The following is a 15,531-nucleotide window of genomic DNA, read 5'->3' on the forward strand; positions in this document are numbered from 1 at the left end:
ACCTTTTACATGTCCCTTTGATTGATTCTCTCTGTGCATTTCCACTCGGGTCTCCAGGGTTTAATGAAGTTTGCAGCAATATGTTTTAACTTAACCACCACATTTGCAGTTAAAGGTTTCTCTATTATGAAAGCAGGACTCAGCACAAAACCACAGTGGGATCACGTTTAACTCTTTTGTTGCCTTGTCATAGGTGTGCTGCACTGAATGAATTGTTAGATTTCCTAGAAGATTTTTTCCTCTTTCTGTTTCTGAAAGTGGTTATTTCTGGTGACAATTTAATAACACGTATTCACTTTCCATGAAGGCGTATGAGACACAATCGTTAAATTAGTTGTTAACAGTTTTAGTGAATATGATAAAGATTCTCACAATCTGCAGTGGTTGTTGTTTTTTCCTATACACCTTTGTTTATGCATATTATTAGATATTCTGTGTTTATGGATATTTTTTATCATATATCCTGTATAAAATATGTGCAGCACAAGCAAGTCAAGACCATAAAGAGCAAGCACTCCTTGCAAATAATGTAGCTATTTCATTGGTTAATTATCAATATGTACATTTTTTATCATAGCACCATGATCAGTAAATGACTTTGCGAAATTTACAGAAGGCATTGCTGATAACGGAATGGCTGTAATGGGAGTAATTGATAGATAACATTGTCATTTCTTGTAAGGGACAACCATCAGACACTGCCGGTCTGTTTACATGAACCGACCGTCAGCACTGTACGACCACCAGTCGGTAAACTTTTACTGATTGGCTGTCATTTGAATGCCTTTTCACACTGGCAAGCCAGAGCAAATGATACGCAATGAGTATGCTACTCTAGATCGCTCAGTGCGCATAGGCTGCCATGGTTCTCAGCAATACGTATCTTGGTTACACAGGATGATGTACAGCCGAGAACGATGATCGTTTGCTCTGGGCAAAAGATAATTTCACCTTATGAAGGAGCATTTTTCTCGTTCATCTAGTGATTGGCAGCCTGTTAACTCTGCAACATAATCATGAAATGATTAACAATGCACGCTCATGATTATTTTACATTGCAGCTCAACTTAAGCAACTTTTGAAATATGCTATTATTGTTAATAGCTTAAAAAAAGTTGCCAATGTAAGTTGGCAATAAAAAAATGACAATCTTAATAAATATTTTACATAAGATTAACCAATATCTAATCTGACCTTTGATTGGGATAAGTTGGCTTGATTTATAGAATCGAATACACAGTACACTGCTGGTTCTTTAGGCTCATATGATAAAATTGCTGTTTTTTTCTCTTGTAGGTTATTAAAGCTATTGAGGAGGGTTATCGGTTGCCTTCACCAATGGACTGTCCTGCAGGTCTTCACCAGTTAATGTTAGATTGCTGGCAGAAGGAGCGCGGGGAGCGACCAAAGTTTGAGCAGATTGTTGGTATTCTTGACAAAATGATCCGGAACCCCAATAGCTTGAAAACACCAATGGGAACTTGTAACAGGTAATACAAAGTACAGATACACCTACATGAGCAATCCCATAGATTAGGCCACAGATAAGAATACAAACACCAAAAAGAGCAATAAACTGTGACGCCAAGATAAAATTGCTAAACTTTATTTAAGCAATTAAAATAAGAATAAAATCAAGATATAATGATGTACATATTAAAAGGGAAAAAACACAGATGAGGTAATTGGTGAGTGAACCTGGACCAAAGAAATAAAAAAAGGGGATATATATATATATATATAAAGAAACACAGTAGCACATGTATATGAATCTAGGACATGTGAAAACACAGACAAATATTCGATATGAATCATACTACTCAAAAATATTTTTTCATAAAAAAATTTTCAAAAAAAATATAGATATTTTTTTTTTCATAAAACTTACAGTTATAGATAAAATGAAGATTCTTAGCACATAAATTGGCCAATTCATGTGTGCCCATCAACCATGGCAAGGTGATCTCCCTCTGATGGGTCCTACTCTACTCTAAAGAATTAGGCTACTTTCACACTAGCGTCGGAATCTCCCCGTCGCAATGCGTCGGGCAGAGATTCCGACGCTAGCGTTTGACGCACTGCACAACGGGTGCAGCGGATGCATTTCTCCGGCGCATCCGCTGCCCCATTGTGAGGTGCAGGGAGGTGGGGGCGGAGTTCCGGCTGCGCATGCGCGGTTGGAAAAAGCGGTCCGTCAGGAGCAAAAAACGTTACATTTAACGTTTTTTGCTCCCGGCGGTCCGCCACAACACGGCGCAACCGTCGCACGACGGTTGCGACGTGTGGCAAAGCGTCGCAATGCGTCGCCAATGTTAATCTATGGGGCAAAAACGCATCCTGCAAACAACTTTGCAGGATGCGTTTTTTGCCATAAACGACGCATTGCGACGTCTGGCAAAAAACGCCAGTGTGAAAGTAGCCTTGATGTTCACCTACAACCTGTTCCGCAATATATATGTGCACTGTCTATGTACACTACCTGATGTGCTCTAGTATGGCAAATGTCTTCAAATCAAGTCCAAAATTGTAATTTAAAGGAAGCCCTAACCTTTAAAGGGGTTGTCTGAGATTTTAACGTTGAAGGCCTATTCTTAGAATCAGCTGTTCTTGGTGTTGGAGGTGTTCGGAACTGCTGAGATTTGGAGCTGAACAACAGTTTTTTGGACGGTATATTGTCCGCAACCGGGTATGGCACATCCACCACTTATTCAAATCAAATGCGGCTGAATGTGCAGTACCTTGCTGTGGACACTATTCATGGGCAAGGCCATTAATGTTAAAGATCCCGACAACCCGTTTAAAAAGACATCATGTTACCTTTGGATGTAATAATAATGTATTATTTAAGGCAGTGTTATAGGTATTCTTTATGGAGCATCACTGTGGTGTTTCCATAGTATGTAATAAATGGGGTATACAATGGGTGATTCCCTTTTGAATATATTAAGTCAAGCAGATGGCTTTTATAGCTTCTTCTCTAGGTCACTCCCATTATGTAGTTCTCTACTGTGGCTCAATTGCTGAAATGAGAGAAAATGGTGATTGAGGGTACTTCCAAGTATTGGTAATACTGTCAGACAGAGTAACTACTACAGCATACGATACTACGAGAGTGGCTTTTTTTCCCAAGTTGTGACAGATTGCTGTACTATCGTGTGTGATTGACGTGATAGTGGTATTTAAGCCCATCATAGCCTATGTTCATCCCATTTTGTAATGTCACCAAGAATATTTCTATGTTACATAGTTACATAGTTATTAAGGTTGAAGGAAGACTATAAGTCCATCTAGTTCAACCCATAGCCTAACCTAACATGCCCTAACATGTTGATCCAGAGGAAGGCAAAAAAAAAACCATGTGGCAAAGAGTAAGCTCCACATTGGGGAAAAAAAATTCCTTCCCGACTCCTCATACGGCAATCAGACTAGTTCCCTGGATCAACGCCCTATCAAGGAATCTAGTGTATATACCCTGTAACATTATACTTTTCCAGAAAGGTATCCAGTCCCCTCTTAAATTTAAGTAACGAATCACTCATTACAACATCATACGGCAGAGAGTTCCATAGTCTCACTGCTCTTACAGTAAAGAATCCGCATCTGTTATTATGCTTAAACCTTCTTTCCTCCAGACGTAGAGGATGCCCCCTTGTCCCTGTCTCAGGTCTATGATTAAAAAGATCATCAAAAAGGTCTTTGTACTGTCCCCTCATATATTTATACATTAAAATAAGATCATCCCTTAGTCTTCGTTTTTCCAAACTAAATAGCCCCAAGTGTAATAACCTATCTTGGTATTGCAGACCCCCCAGTCCTCTAATAACCTTGGTCGCTCTTCTCTGCACCCGCTCCAGTTCAGCTATGTCTTTCTTATACACCGGAGACCAGAACTGTGCACAGTATTCTAAAGGTACCGTCACACATAACGATATCGTTAACGATATCGTTGCTTTTTGTGATGTAGCAACGATATCGTTAACGAAATCGTTATGCATGACAGCGACCAACGATCAGGCCCCTGCTGGGAGATCGTTGGTCGCTGGGGAAAGTCCAGGACTTTATTTCGTCGCTGGATCACCCGCTGACATCGCTGAATCGGCGTGTGTGACGCCAATTCAGCGATGTCTTCACTGGTAACCAGGGTAAACATCGGGTTACTAAGCGCAGGGCCACGCTTAGTAACCCGATGTTTACCCTGGTTACCATTGTAAAAGTAAAAAAAAAACACTACATACTTACATTCCTGTCACGTTCCTCAGCATCAGCTTCCCTGCATCCCCCAGTGTCAGCGCCGGCCGGCCGTAAAGCAAAGCACAGCGGTGACGTCACCGATCTGCTTTCCGGCCAGCGCTTACACAGTGCAGGGAAGCGGACGCCGGGGACGTGACAGGAATGTAAGTATGTAGTGTTTTTTTTTTTTACTTTTACAATGGTAACCAGGGTAAACATCGGGTTACTAAGCGCGGCCCTGGGGACTGGGGACTTCGGGATCGTTGGTCGCTGGAAAGCTGTCTGTGTGACAGCTCTCCAGCGACCAAACAGCGACGCTGCAGCGATCGGCATCGTTGTCTAGATCGCTGCAGCGTCGCTTAATGTGACGGTACCTTTCGTGTGGTCGAACTAGTGACTTGTATAGAGGTAAAATTATATTCTCCTCATGAGCATCTATGCCTCTTTTAATGCATCCCATTACTTTATTTGCCTTAGTAGCAGCTGCCTGACACTGGCCACTAATTGTGAGTTTGTCATCCACCCATACACCCAGGTCTTTTTCATTGACGGTTTTGCCCAGAGTTTTAGAATTAAGCACATAGTTATGCATCTTATTACTTCTACCCACGTGCATGACCTTACATTTATCCCCATTAAAGCTCATTTGCAATTTATCAGCCCAAGCTTCTAGTTTACATAAATCATCTTGTAATATATTGTCCTCCCCTGTATTGATTACTCTGCAGAGTTTAGTGTCATCTGCAAATATTGAAATTCTACTCTGAATGCCCCCTACAAGGTCATTAATAAATATGTTAAAAAGAAGAGGGCCCAATACTGACCCCTGTGGAACCCCACTGCTAACCGCGACCCAGTCCGAGTGTGTTCCATTAATAACCACCCTTTGTTTCCAATCCGTGAGCCAGCTCTTAACCCACTTACACATATTTTCCCCTATTCCCCTATCCCCATTATTCTCATTTTATGTATCAACCTTTTGTGTGGCACCGTATCAAAAGCTTTTGAAAAGTCCATATACACTACATCTACTGGGTTCCCTTGGTCCAGTCCGGGACTTACCTCTTCATAGAAGCTGGTCCCTAGTAGGGTTGAGCGAAACGGGTCAGCCATTTTCAGAAGTCGCCGACTTTTGGCAAAGTCGGGTTTCATGAAACCCGACCCAACCCCTGTGTGGGGTCGGCCATGAAGTCGGCGATCTTCTGAATCTGGTATCGGAATTCCGATCCCGAGTTCCGATATGTTTGCAATATCGGAAATCGGTATCGGAATCCATATTTAAGTGTAAAATAAAGAATTAAAATAAAAAATATTGCTATACTCACCCTCGGACGCGCCCTGGTACTAACCGGGAACCTTCCTTCCTTTGAATCAGCGCTTGCAGGACCTTGCGGTGACGTCGCAGTTTGTGATTGGTCGCGTGACTGCCCATGTGACCGCTCGCGCGACCAATCACAAGCCGCGACGTCACCGCAAGGTCCTGCAAGCGCTGATTCGAAGGAAGGAAGGTTCCCGGTTAGTACCAGGGCGCATCCGAGGGTGAGTATAGCAATATTTTTTATTTTAATTCTTTATTTTACACTTAAATATGGATCGCAGGGCCTGAAGGAGAGTTTCCTCTCCTTCAGACCCTGGGAACCATTAGAAACCCAATGCACTGCATTGGGTTTCGAGTTTCGGCCGACCCCGACTTTTTTATAGGATCGGCCGATTTCACTCGACCCGACTTTTGAAAAAGTCGGGTTTCGTGAAACCCGACCCGATCCTATAAAAGTAAAAGTCGCTCAACCCTAGTCCCTAGTAAACCCGTGCTGATACTGGGTCATGTTAAATAAACAATATGCAAATGTAACACAATAATCTAACAGAAAATATTTGTTTTAGTGTATACATAAGAGTTTCACTTTGTAATTTAAATGTTAATGGAAATGAAACCTTCTCTCTGCTCCCCGGCCTACAAAGTTTAAGAGAAATGTAAAACAGCTTTTTGCTTGACTCAACATATTTTTACTGCATGTTTAGCAAAATGATTAGATTAACATATGGCTCGCACAGTTACTCCTACAAATGTACAGATATATTGAGAGGACCCATATGAAATTCTTTTAGACTTTAAGTGTCAGCTTTAGTTGACTCACAAGTATAAAAATGTGTTTATGCCGTACTCATGTATATTCTCATGAGGTCTTCTGATGATCACTATTTTAGAATAGTTGCAATTCTTAATGTTACTGAATTTGAAAGAGGAAATTTTGGGAAACTGCCACACTTTAACCGCTGAGTTATAACACAGCATTCTTTTCTATTGTAGTTTTCTTAAAAAGACATCATGTGCTCTGCATACAGAACTGTTGTATGCAAGCTTTATTTTTTCCGCATGTATTCCTGACTGACGTATTACTTCTACAGCTGAGCTGAAACCGTTTTTTTTTTTAATCGATCTATTCCAAAAGAGCAGTGTCTTCAATGGCCAAAATGTAATTAGGCTGCAACAAATTCTGGCTTCGCTTTACTTAACAGATTTTTGAATAACACATCTTTCTAATATGCAGATAATGGCTTCTTCTGCCAATTATATCCAGTTTTCTGAGTGCTAGGTTACGAAAATCTGAACAAGAATGATGTTCTAAAATACAAGGAAAGTAACCATTACTTATCTTAGAAAAAGTCAATAAAAGTCATATAAATAGTAATAACTAAAACTTAAGGATTATGCTTCTGAAGGGAATATTTCTGGTGAAACCTGTCGCATTGATTTGGTAAGAAGATGTGTAATGGGTGGAAGATTTGTAACAGAACCCCCACCACCAATACCAGCACCTGTCATGTACCATTTATTGCAATATCTCCTGCCCCTAGATGGAAAGACAACACATTACTTGAAGCTACTGGACACCCCAAATTCTGTATGGGGTAGTCTGTAAGAAGTTAATCTCATCTAATAGAGGTGGAAATGGCCATTTCCATACATGTTAAAAAAAAACAATTTGTGTTATGGCCCAAACTGACTGTATTCTCTTTTTACATTGTTTAGACCCGTCAGCCCATTTCTTGACCAGAACACCCCTGATTTCTCAACATTCTGCTCTGTTGGAGAGTGGTTAGAAGCTATCAAGATGGAACGGTATAAGGAAAACTTTAGCTCCGCAGGATACAATTCACTTGAAGCTGTTGCCGGAATGACAATAAAGTAAGTGTAGAATAAATGTTATAAGCGATTAACTAAGCTATATGACGCATGCTGAATCCTTATGGGTCAAGGAGACAATAGTACTGTAATTAGCTTTCTAATTGAACTGGCCACACAAAACCCTTTGTTTAAATTCTCAGACACACAGAAGAGCATTTTACAGGCCCATAGATTTCTATGGTTGCCCAATTGTGGATGCGTATTTTGTTATATACATAATTCAAATGGGTTTTCTGGCCACTTAAAATAGCAGGTGGGATGGTGTAAAATAACAAAAAAAATTACATTCACTTGGTCAGACAACTTTCAAAGGGTTATCTGGTACGATTTGTATTTTTTTCCTCAGCTAAGAACTGACAGGTAGGTCGTTGCCAATTAATAGCCTGTTTTGCCGCATCGGATCGTGGTCAATAATCGCTCCTGCCGGCGATTCTGCTGCTTCATTTGACCTCACGTCTATAGAGAAGCTCTTGCTCTTCTGACCTGCTATGTCAATGAGACATGACTGATTGGCAGACAGTTCCTGCACTAAGGCACTGGGGAGATGGCTGTCAATCAGCATGACATCACTAGTAACACCCCATCAACAGTGCGGAGTGGAAGTCAAGCATCTGATCTGTCGATGTGGCGTCAATGAAAGCTGCAGGAGCAGCCCCTGACCACTCTGCGCTAGCAAAGATTGACGCTGGCTAGAACACGCAGCTAGTTAGCGATTACCAGTCTGTAAGTTTCTAGGCCCTTAAAAAAGGAATGGTCCCAGATAAGCCCTTTAAGTACCCAATACTGATGTGTACTTGGTATTTGACTTCTTTCCCTTTTGTATGCATGTGACAAATCACAGTACACAAACATTTCTCCTAAGTGATTTCACATTGTCAACTATGTGATTTTATTTTGTTTCCTTTGCAGTGATGTCATAAGCTTAGGAATCTCATTGGTTGGCCATCAGAAGAAGATCATGAGCAGTATTCAGACTATGAGAGCACAAATGATACACCTTCATGGAACCGGAATACAAGTGTGATAGACAGGCCTCCCTCATGAGGGAGGTAAGACTATGAGACAACAGCACTGGCCTTCACTACACAAGAACTGCTGCTAGAATCTGCTCAGTTAACTGAGTCCTCTCTACTATAGCGTTTTGCTGTAGATCAAAACCAACTAGATCCTCAAGCACCTACAGACTTGAACTCCTAAGTGCCACCAGACAATTCCCGAGAGAGAAATTGGTTCAGACTCATGTGGCAAGGATGACAGCAGTGATAACAAAGTACTACCTGAATAAAGAACAAACAGAGCTCTCTAACCTCCTTTTTGCCCAATGGACTTTTTCAAATGTACTGTATATAAAGCATTTTAAAAAAAAGAATATATTTGTTGGACAAAATCTCAAGATTATTGGTAAATACGGCAAAACTATTTTCCTTAAGCTGTGTTTTATGATCTGTTCTTATTTTTTAATGTGCTTATTCTCCTTAGATTTCTTTTTCTCGGAGAGGGTCGGTCGATACGTTTAATTGCACATTTATTAGGAGACGAATATCATTAGCATGGTTAGAGTTATATTTTGAATGCTGTTATTCTGGCATTTGACTTAGATATTTATGTAGACATTGGCAAATCAACAGCAGGCAAGTTAAAAAAAAAACGCTACAGGTGAATAACCGCTTATTTTTACATATTTTCTAAGGACTTGCTGAATATAAAGCAATAATGGCACTCTGTGCTGCCATGGCACCTTTGATATAGAAAACAGTGACAATTTTAAATCATGAAAAAAAATTGCTAAAATTGAGAGTTATTTAATTCTCTGAAAAAACAGGGTCTCCTAAACTACATAGTATGAACTAGTACTGTAAAATATAAAGCCTTCCCTATGCGAATGTCAAGTTCAATAAAAAAAAAACAAAAGACTCTGGTGGCACAGTCACTGTCTAAACCTTTCACTGCCTGCAAATAAGTGCAAGGTGACTAAGGAATCAACATTTTTTTTGTACAATAGATTTGAAATAGCCAAAATATATTTTATACAAGATCTTGTTGAATGCAATCCATGTTTGATTGTACGGTTTAGATTTTATATTTAGCTCTATATATCAGGGTGACAAGGGTAACTCTTTTGTTTACCATTCAAGAGATGGGCATCTTAGAACAGAAGTTAATACTTAAACATATGGTAACTAGAATTGAGCTTTTTTAAAATAAGTATCTGACGAACAGAGGTTTGTTTGTTTTTTTTCTGTCTACCGGAAGCAATAATAAATTGTGTCTTTCTAGATATTCCCTTTGTGCATATCTTTAGAGTAAGAAATATATTTGTAAAATATGTTTAGATGGTGGACGACCCATCATGTAGAACAGATTCGGTTTGTTTAAAGAAAGATCCCAGGGATCGTTCGAAATTTGGTCTTTGATTATGTGGGCATCCACAGAATTGTAAATGTTTCAGTGTAAAGTGTGTACATTTTATTTATACTGTCTTGTTTTGTATACACATTTCCCTGTAGTGAGCTCTGAATACATCGAAAATGCACTATATTTTTCTATTTTACTCGCAGAGGTTCATAAAAACAGGTATTTCAATGCTACATGACGTATTTTATCATATAGGACCAAAGATGGCTGCAGAAAACACAAATGGATATACTCTTCTGCTCTTCTGCTTACTTTAATTTACAGTCATTTTAATCTCTGTACATTGTTATTTTATGACATTTTATTTATTTGATTGTTAGAATAAAACAAAAAGTCATTTCTAAGATGTTTCCTTAACTATAGTAAAGTCCATTTACAATAATTCCACTTCATAGACACCCATTTGTAATCTTTGTAATAGACTGTAAATATATTTTTCGAACTATAGTGTAGTCTGCTGGAGGATTATTTGTGTTTCTTTTTTTAAGGGACCACCCAGGATCAGTCTGTTATCTGAAAATCAAATGTGATAGTATGAGGTATTTCTGCCCAGCAGGGTCAGTATTTCTAGACAAGCACGCTGTGACGGTGCCCAAAAGTCATTTTATGAAATCCTGATAGATGCAACAAAAAGGTCTATTTTTTTTATAACAGATCTACAAAAGTGCCTTCCACAAATCGGATTCACATGCCAAGAAACTACGAAATAATACAGATTCTACACTCTCTAGTTGTCAAGTATGGGAAAATGATGCCCACTCTGATGTTTAGGTCAACAAGTAAAATAAATGTTAGAACCAAAAGTTCCAGGTACCCCCCACATGTACTTATGCTGGCTAATAGATGTAAATCATTCAGCTGCGGCAATAAAAACTACTAAAAGCACTAAAAAATACTCGGAGGACCCCCGAGCGTGCTCGGGAAATCTCAAGTAACGAGTATATTCGCTCATCACTAGTAATTACAAATAAGAAAAAAATAGCACTTTTCTTTTTTTTTTAAGAAAATATCTTCTACTTATTGTGCCCCTGTATTGCAAATCACAGTTTACATAATTGGATCTCTGGAGGAGAGGATCAGGGAAGCTCGCTAGGAGTATGGATATTTGATTAAGGGCTCAATCAGAAGTCAATGATTTTCCATCAGTGTTTACGCGCTAAAATCCGGAGTGGATCATACAGAGGAAAACTATAATTGAAAGATTGACACTTGTTTCGGGTTTTGGAGACACTCCTGGTTTTGGCATACAAACACTGATGAAAAATCACTGACATCTGAATGAGCCCTTAATCAAATATCCGTGCTCCTGTGTGAGTTAGGCCGGGGACACACTAGCGTAGAATACGGACAAGTGCTATGTGAGAAAACATCGCATAGCACTCGGACCACTGTTAATCTATGGGGAAGCTCCCATCACCGTATTTTTTTCTCGGGCGTATTCAGCGCGTGAGTGAAATCACCGCATGCTGCGATAGTACACGTATATCGCCTGAGCCTCACCAATGCAAGTCTATGGGTGTGAGAAAAAATCGGACACATTTTCCTCATTTCAGCCCATTGAGCCAGTAAATTCAATGAGGAAAATCAGTGAGAACTGTAAAGCCATACGCATGTCATACTGCACCATACGGATACATAGGTGTGAGAAAATCGCATCATCGCACAGATTACACATGGATGACCATGACACTTGTGCGACTCTCGGCCGAGAGACTTGGACCGATTTTTCATACGTTAAGTGTTGCACTCTTGGGTGCACATGCGGAATAAGATTACTTTTGGCCATTATATGCTTTGTGTCTACCAGTTTCTCCCCTGCAGGCTTATTGCTCTAATTTACAATTCTATCTGACTTAGTGGGTGGACACTATCTGCAATTATATCTCCTGTTTACAATATAGAGAAAATCAGAGATTCCTGCACTTATTTCACTGCATCATCTAAACAAGCGCAGTAGCACCAGCATAGGAAACATTATGCAACAGTACTGTGCTGTGTGGCTGTAAATCCAGCACTAGTTTCAGCTAAAACAGTTGTTTGAAGTTGCAGCTCAATCTGTGTGTCTTCCAGTCTGTTAATGTGCTGAATCCTGCTTACTACCCTATATCGAGAATAATAGGTATTGTGATCTGATGCCTCAATGAGCTGCCACTCCATCTTGCTTTGACCAAGACAGATTTGAACTGATCTTCAGAGTGGATGGCGATTTCAGGAGGTGGGGGAAAATTAAAAGGAAGAAGTGGCTCATAAGTAGAGAAAGAATTAGATTTCTCTGATCATATATATTACAAAGTTTCATTAATTTGCCCGTACTATTGATTTATGCAAAGTATTTTCAAACAAAAGTGACCATTTAAGTGGGAAAAACATTAAAAATATGTGCTTGAAAGTAAATAGTAATATTCAACACATAAAATCTTGCCATTTTTCGCAGCCATAATATCCATGTGCTTTTGCACTTTATTGAACTGAGCCTTGAGCATATGCTTCTGTGGTGATCAAAGTTCACTTTATTAAAAGTGAGTGAAGCCTTAGTTACAAAAGTATTTCAAAATAAATATTCTAAATTATTTCTGTTCTTTCCTGTTTGGACCCTAGGGATTATGTTTACACAAATCAAACTTGAAAAATGTGAAAAAAAAGACAATATATTCCTAGATACACTCTGACTATAAGGGGTAGTAGTGTTTTACTTGTAAGCACTTTTCTTTAGAATTGGACTGGACACTTCTAAAGAAAGATGTCGAAGAATGACTTTCTATTGTTATCATTGGCATATGAGTATTAGTTACACGCAGAATTCTTCACAATCCGTCCCTTGAAGCTGTTGGTAAAATTCTATTCAGCTGTTTTTTTTCTCTTTTTGTATGAAAAGGAAGTTTATGGCCAATGGAGCATGCACCCTCCTCCTAAAATTAACCCTTTCCCACCACAGCCAAATTTTTGTTCTTAAGCTGTTATTTTTTTCTTACTTTTTTTTTCAGTCTACATATGCGCATTTTTTTACAGAACGAGTTGTAAGACCCAATTTTTTTTTACCATACAATGTACTGGAAAATGGGAAAAAGGTTCCAAGTCTAAAAAGCTTAAAATGTGGTAAAAAATGACCCAACAATAGGATTCTTCAGGTCAATCACTTTTTATTGCATCTTTTTGCAAAGGTGTGGCATCCCAAAAAACAGCAATTTTGGCTTTTTTTGTGCTTTACAGCATTTACCGTGTGTTAAATTATTTTATATTTTGATAGATTGGATTTTTATGGCTATGTCCATACCAAATATATTCATTTTTATTTTTTAAATAATTTTATTCTTAACGAGTATCCATTGTTTTAGTTTTTATTTCATAAGTCTATAGTGCATGTGAAAATAAGCAACTTTGTAATATACCTTATCAGAAAAATCTAGAGAGGCAATGGCAGGTGCTATTGATAAAGTTCTATGTAGACCGGAGGGTAAAGAAGCTCTGTCTCTACTTCTCCCTTCTACTCTCCCTCCACTTCATCTCATATATCAGTAATGTAAAGCAGATATCTCTGATAAGATATATTACAAAGTTGCTTATTTTCATGTATATTATTGATTTATGAAATACAAATTAAAACGAAGGTTATATTTTAATGATCAGTAATGGCAGGTGATTAAGAAAGAAATATTAAAAAGCCCCTCAATATTTTGAGGGGCAACTCATTGGTACACATGGTCGTGGCATGGTGGGTGGTGGCTAATGGGCACACAAAATGGCATGCCTCCTGGACTAATCACCTTAACCTTAGTGGTTAACAGCAGTGACGTGAGCTCAACTTTGATCAATACTGTTAGAGGCAGATACTGGTGGTTGATAAAGGCAGCATCTGCTGAGTAAAATGCAAATACAGCTCTTGAGCCCTTATTATACTGTACATGAGAACCTAACATACACCAAACATGAATGGCAGATGTCGGGAAAGGGTTAAAAGTAGAGAAAAAATAATAATTGAATGCCAGATCTTTGGAATAATGATATTCTTTAATTTTTTAGCATCATCGTGTTTTGCTTTTTTTTATGAAAGCAATATTAACTTCAATATCAAAGAAGAGAAGACCCTGCTGAAGCAGCGTACAGTGTTACTATCCCAAGTTAAAAAAAAAGCTCTATGCTAAGGGTCCATTTCAGAGGCATAGCTAGGGTTTTGGCTCAGGGGAGGCGAAGCTTCCTAGTGGGCCCCTAACCAGGTAACCTTGATTACAATTCGGTGACGCACCCTAATAGTGGAGGAGAACCAACATAGATATTACCACCATATGGTCAGTGGTAGATACCAGCCCTACAGAACATATAAGAGATCACAGCACAGTTACAGATTATGTCTTACAGCTGACGTCCTTTCTGATGGAGTCGTACACTTTTTCCATCTGGCCCAGACCGACATGATAACTTCTTCCAGCCAGGACTCGTCTGCAGAGAATACAACAAAGACACATTTCACTTCTCACATTCCAGCCCCATCACCATCTATTCCCAACCTGCACAAACTCCTCATCCTGCTGATACCCCAATACTGAGCCGCTGCTGCCGTATGTGTCCCTATTACTGTGCCTGATACCCCAATACTGAGCCGCTTCTGCAGTATGTGTCCCTATTATTATTAAATTCTAAAGGACCCCCTCTATAATATAGTAATGCCAGGTGCAAGTGCCCTAGAAAACACTGCCCATATTTTACCCCCTAGAAAGTAATATTGCCCTGTGTGCCCCTTTGATAGTCACAGTAACCCGAGTTCCCCTATAACAATAAGTGCCCACTTTACATTTAATAATGTCCAGAGTCTCCCCCTGTACAGCTCCCCTATACACAGCATGATGCTCCCTCACTGTATATTACCACCCACACAGTATACTGACCCCTTAGTAGACTCCAAACTGTTTGATGGCTCCAACACTGTATAATGGCCCCTTCACTGTAATCCCCACACTGTATGATGGCCCCATAGATAACCTCCATATAGTATAATGTGCATAGTCAGATCCTATAGTGTATTAGGCAGAAGCCCCCCATAGTCAGATCATGTAGTGTATTAGGCAGCAGCCCCCCATAGTCAGATGCTATAGTGTATTAGGCAGCAGCCCCCCCATAGTCAGATCCTATAGTGTATTAGGCAGCAGCCCCCCATAGGCAGATCCTGTAGTGTATTAGGCAGCCTCCATAAAAAAACCACAATACTCACCTCTCTTCCTCCTTGTTCCAGCGGCGCTCCCTGCTCCCGCTTTTGTCCTGACAGCGGGCGCAGGGCGGTGACATGTCACCGCACCCACTGTCAGTGTCGGCGTCTGCAAGTGACGTCAGACGCTGACAGAGGGATGATGGGGGAAGGAGCGCAGCGTAGCGCTCCTTCCCTCATCAATGCGGTGAGCTGTATCGGCTAGTTGCTGATAGTTGCTACTGGTCCATTGACATGTAAGAAAAATTGATAAATGAGTGGCAATTGAAGATTAATGCAATTTTTTATTGATCAACGACTTGTATTTATATGGTACAATAATAATCTTTTTTTTTTTTCCTGGAGCTGCTTTCGCTTGTTAATATCCTCAATAAGATTGTCAGTATATATTTTCTTCATAAAATAAGAACCGTTCAATGCAGAACCCACATTTTAGCATTTATTTTGATAGTTCTCTATCTCTTCCATGGATATAACCTTTTGAACAGGATTCAAG

At 39.5% G+C, this 15,531-nt stretch overlaps 1 protein-coding gene across 4 annotated transcripts in view; it reads left to right on the plus strand.

Annotated features, from left to right (window-relative positions):
* EPHA7 (EPH receptor A7) overlaps positions 1–10,282 on the plus strand; it is a 302,242-nt gene extending 291,960 nt beyond the window's left edge. For all 4 annotated transcript variants that reach the window (XM_069726349.1, XM_069726351.1, XM_069726350.1 and 1 more), the window contains 3 exons: positions 1,297–1,490; positions 7,265–7,420; positions 8,330–10,282. In XM_069726349.1, coding sequence (XP_069582450.1) covers positions 1,297–1,490; positions 7,265–7,420; positions 8,330–8,444 — 465 coding nt within the window. In that variant the 3' untranslated portion in view covers positions 8,445–10,282. The remainder of the gene's footprint in view (positions 1–1,296; positions 1,491–7,264; positions 7,421–8,329) is intronic.
* Positions 10,283–15,531: the final 5,249 nt, after the last annotated feature.

Source organism: Ranitomeya imitator, chromosome 5 (assembly GCF_032444005.1).
Source record: "Ranitomeya imitator isolate aRanImi1 chromosome 5, aRanImi1.pri, whole genome shotgun sequence".
NCBI classification, from domain to species: domain Eukaryota; kingdom Metazoa; phylum Chordata; class Amphibia; order Anura; family Dendrobatidae; genus Ranitomeya; species Ranitomeya imitator.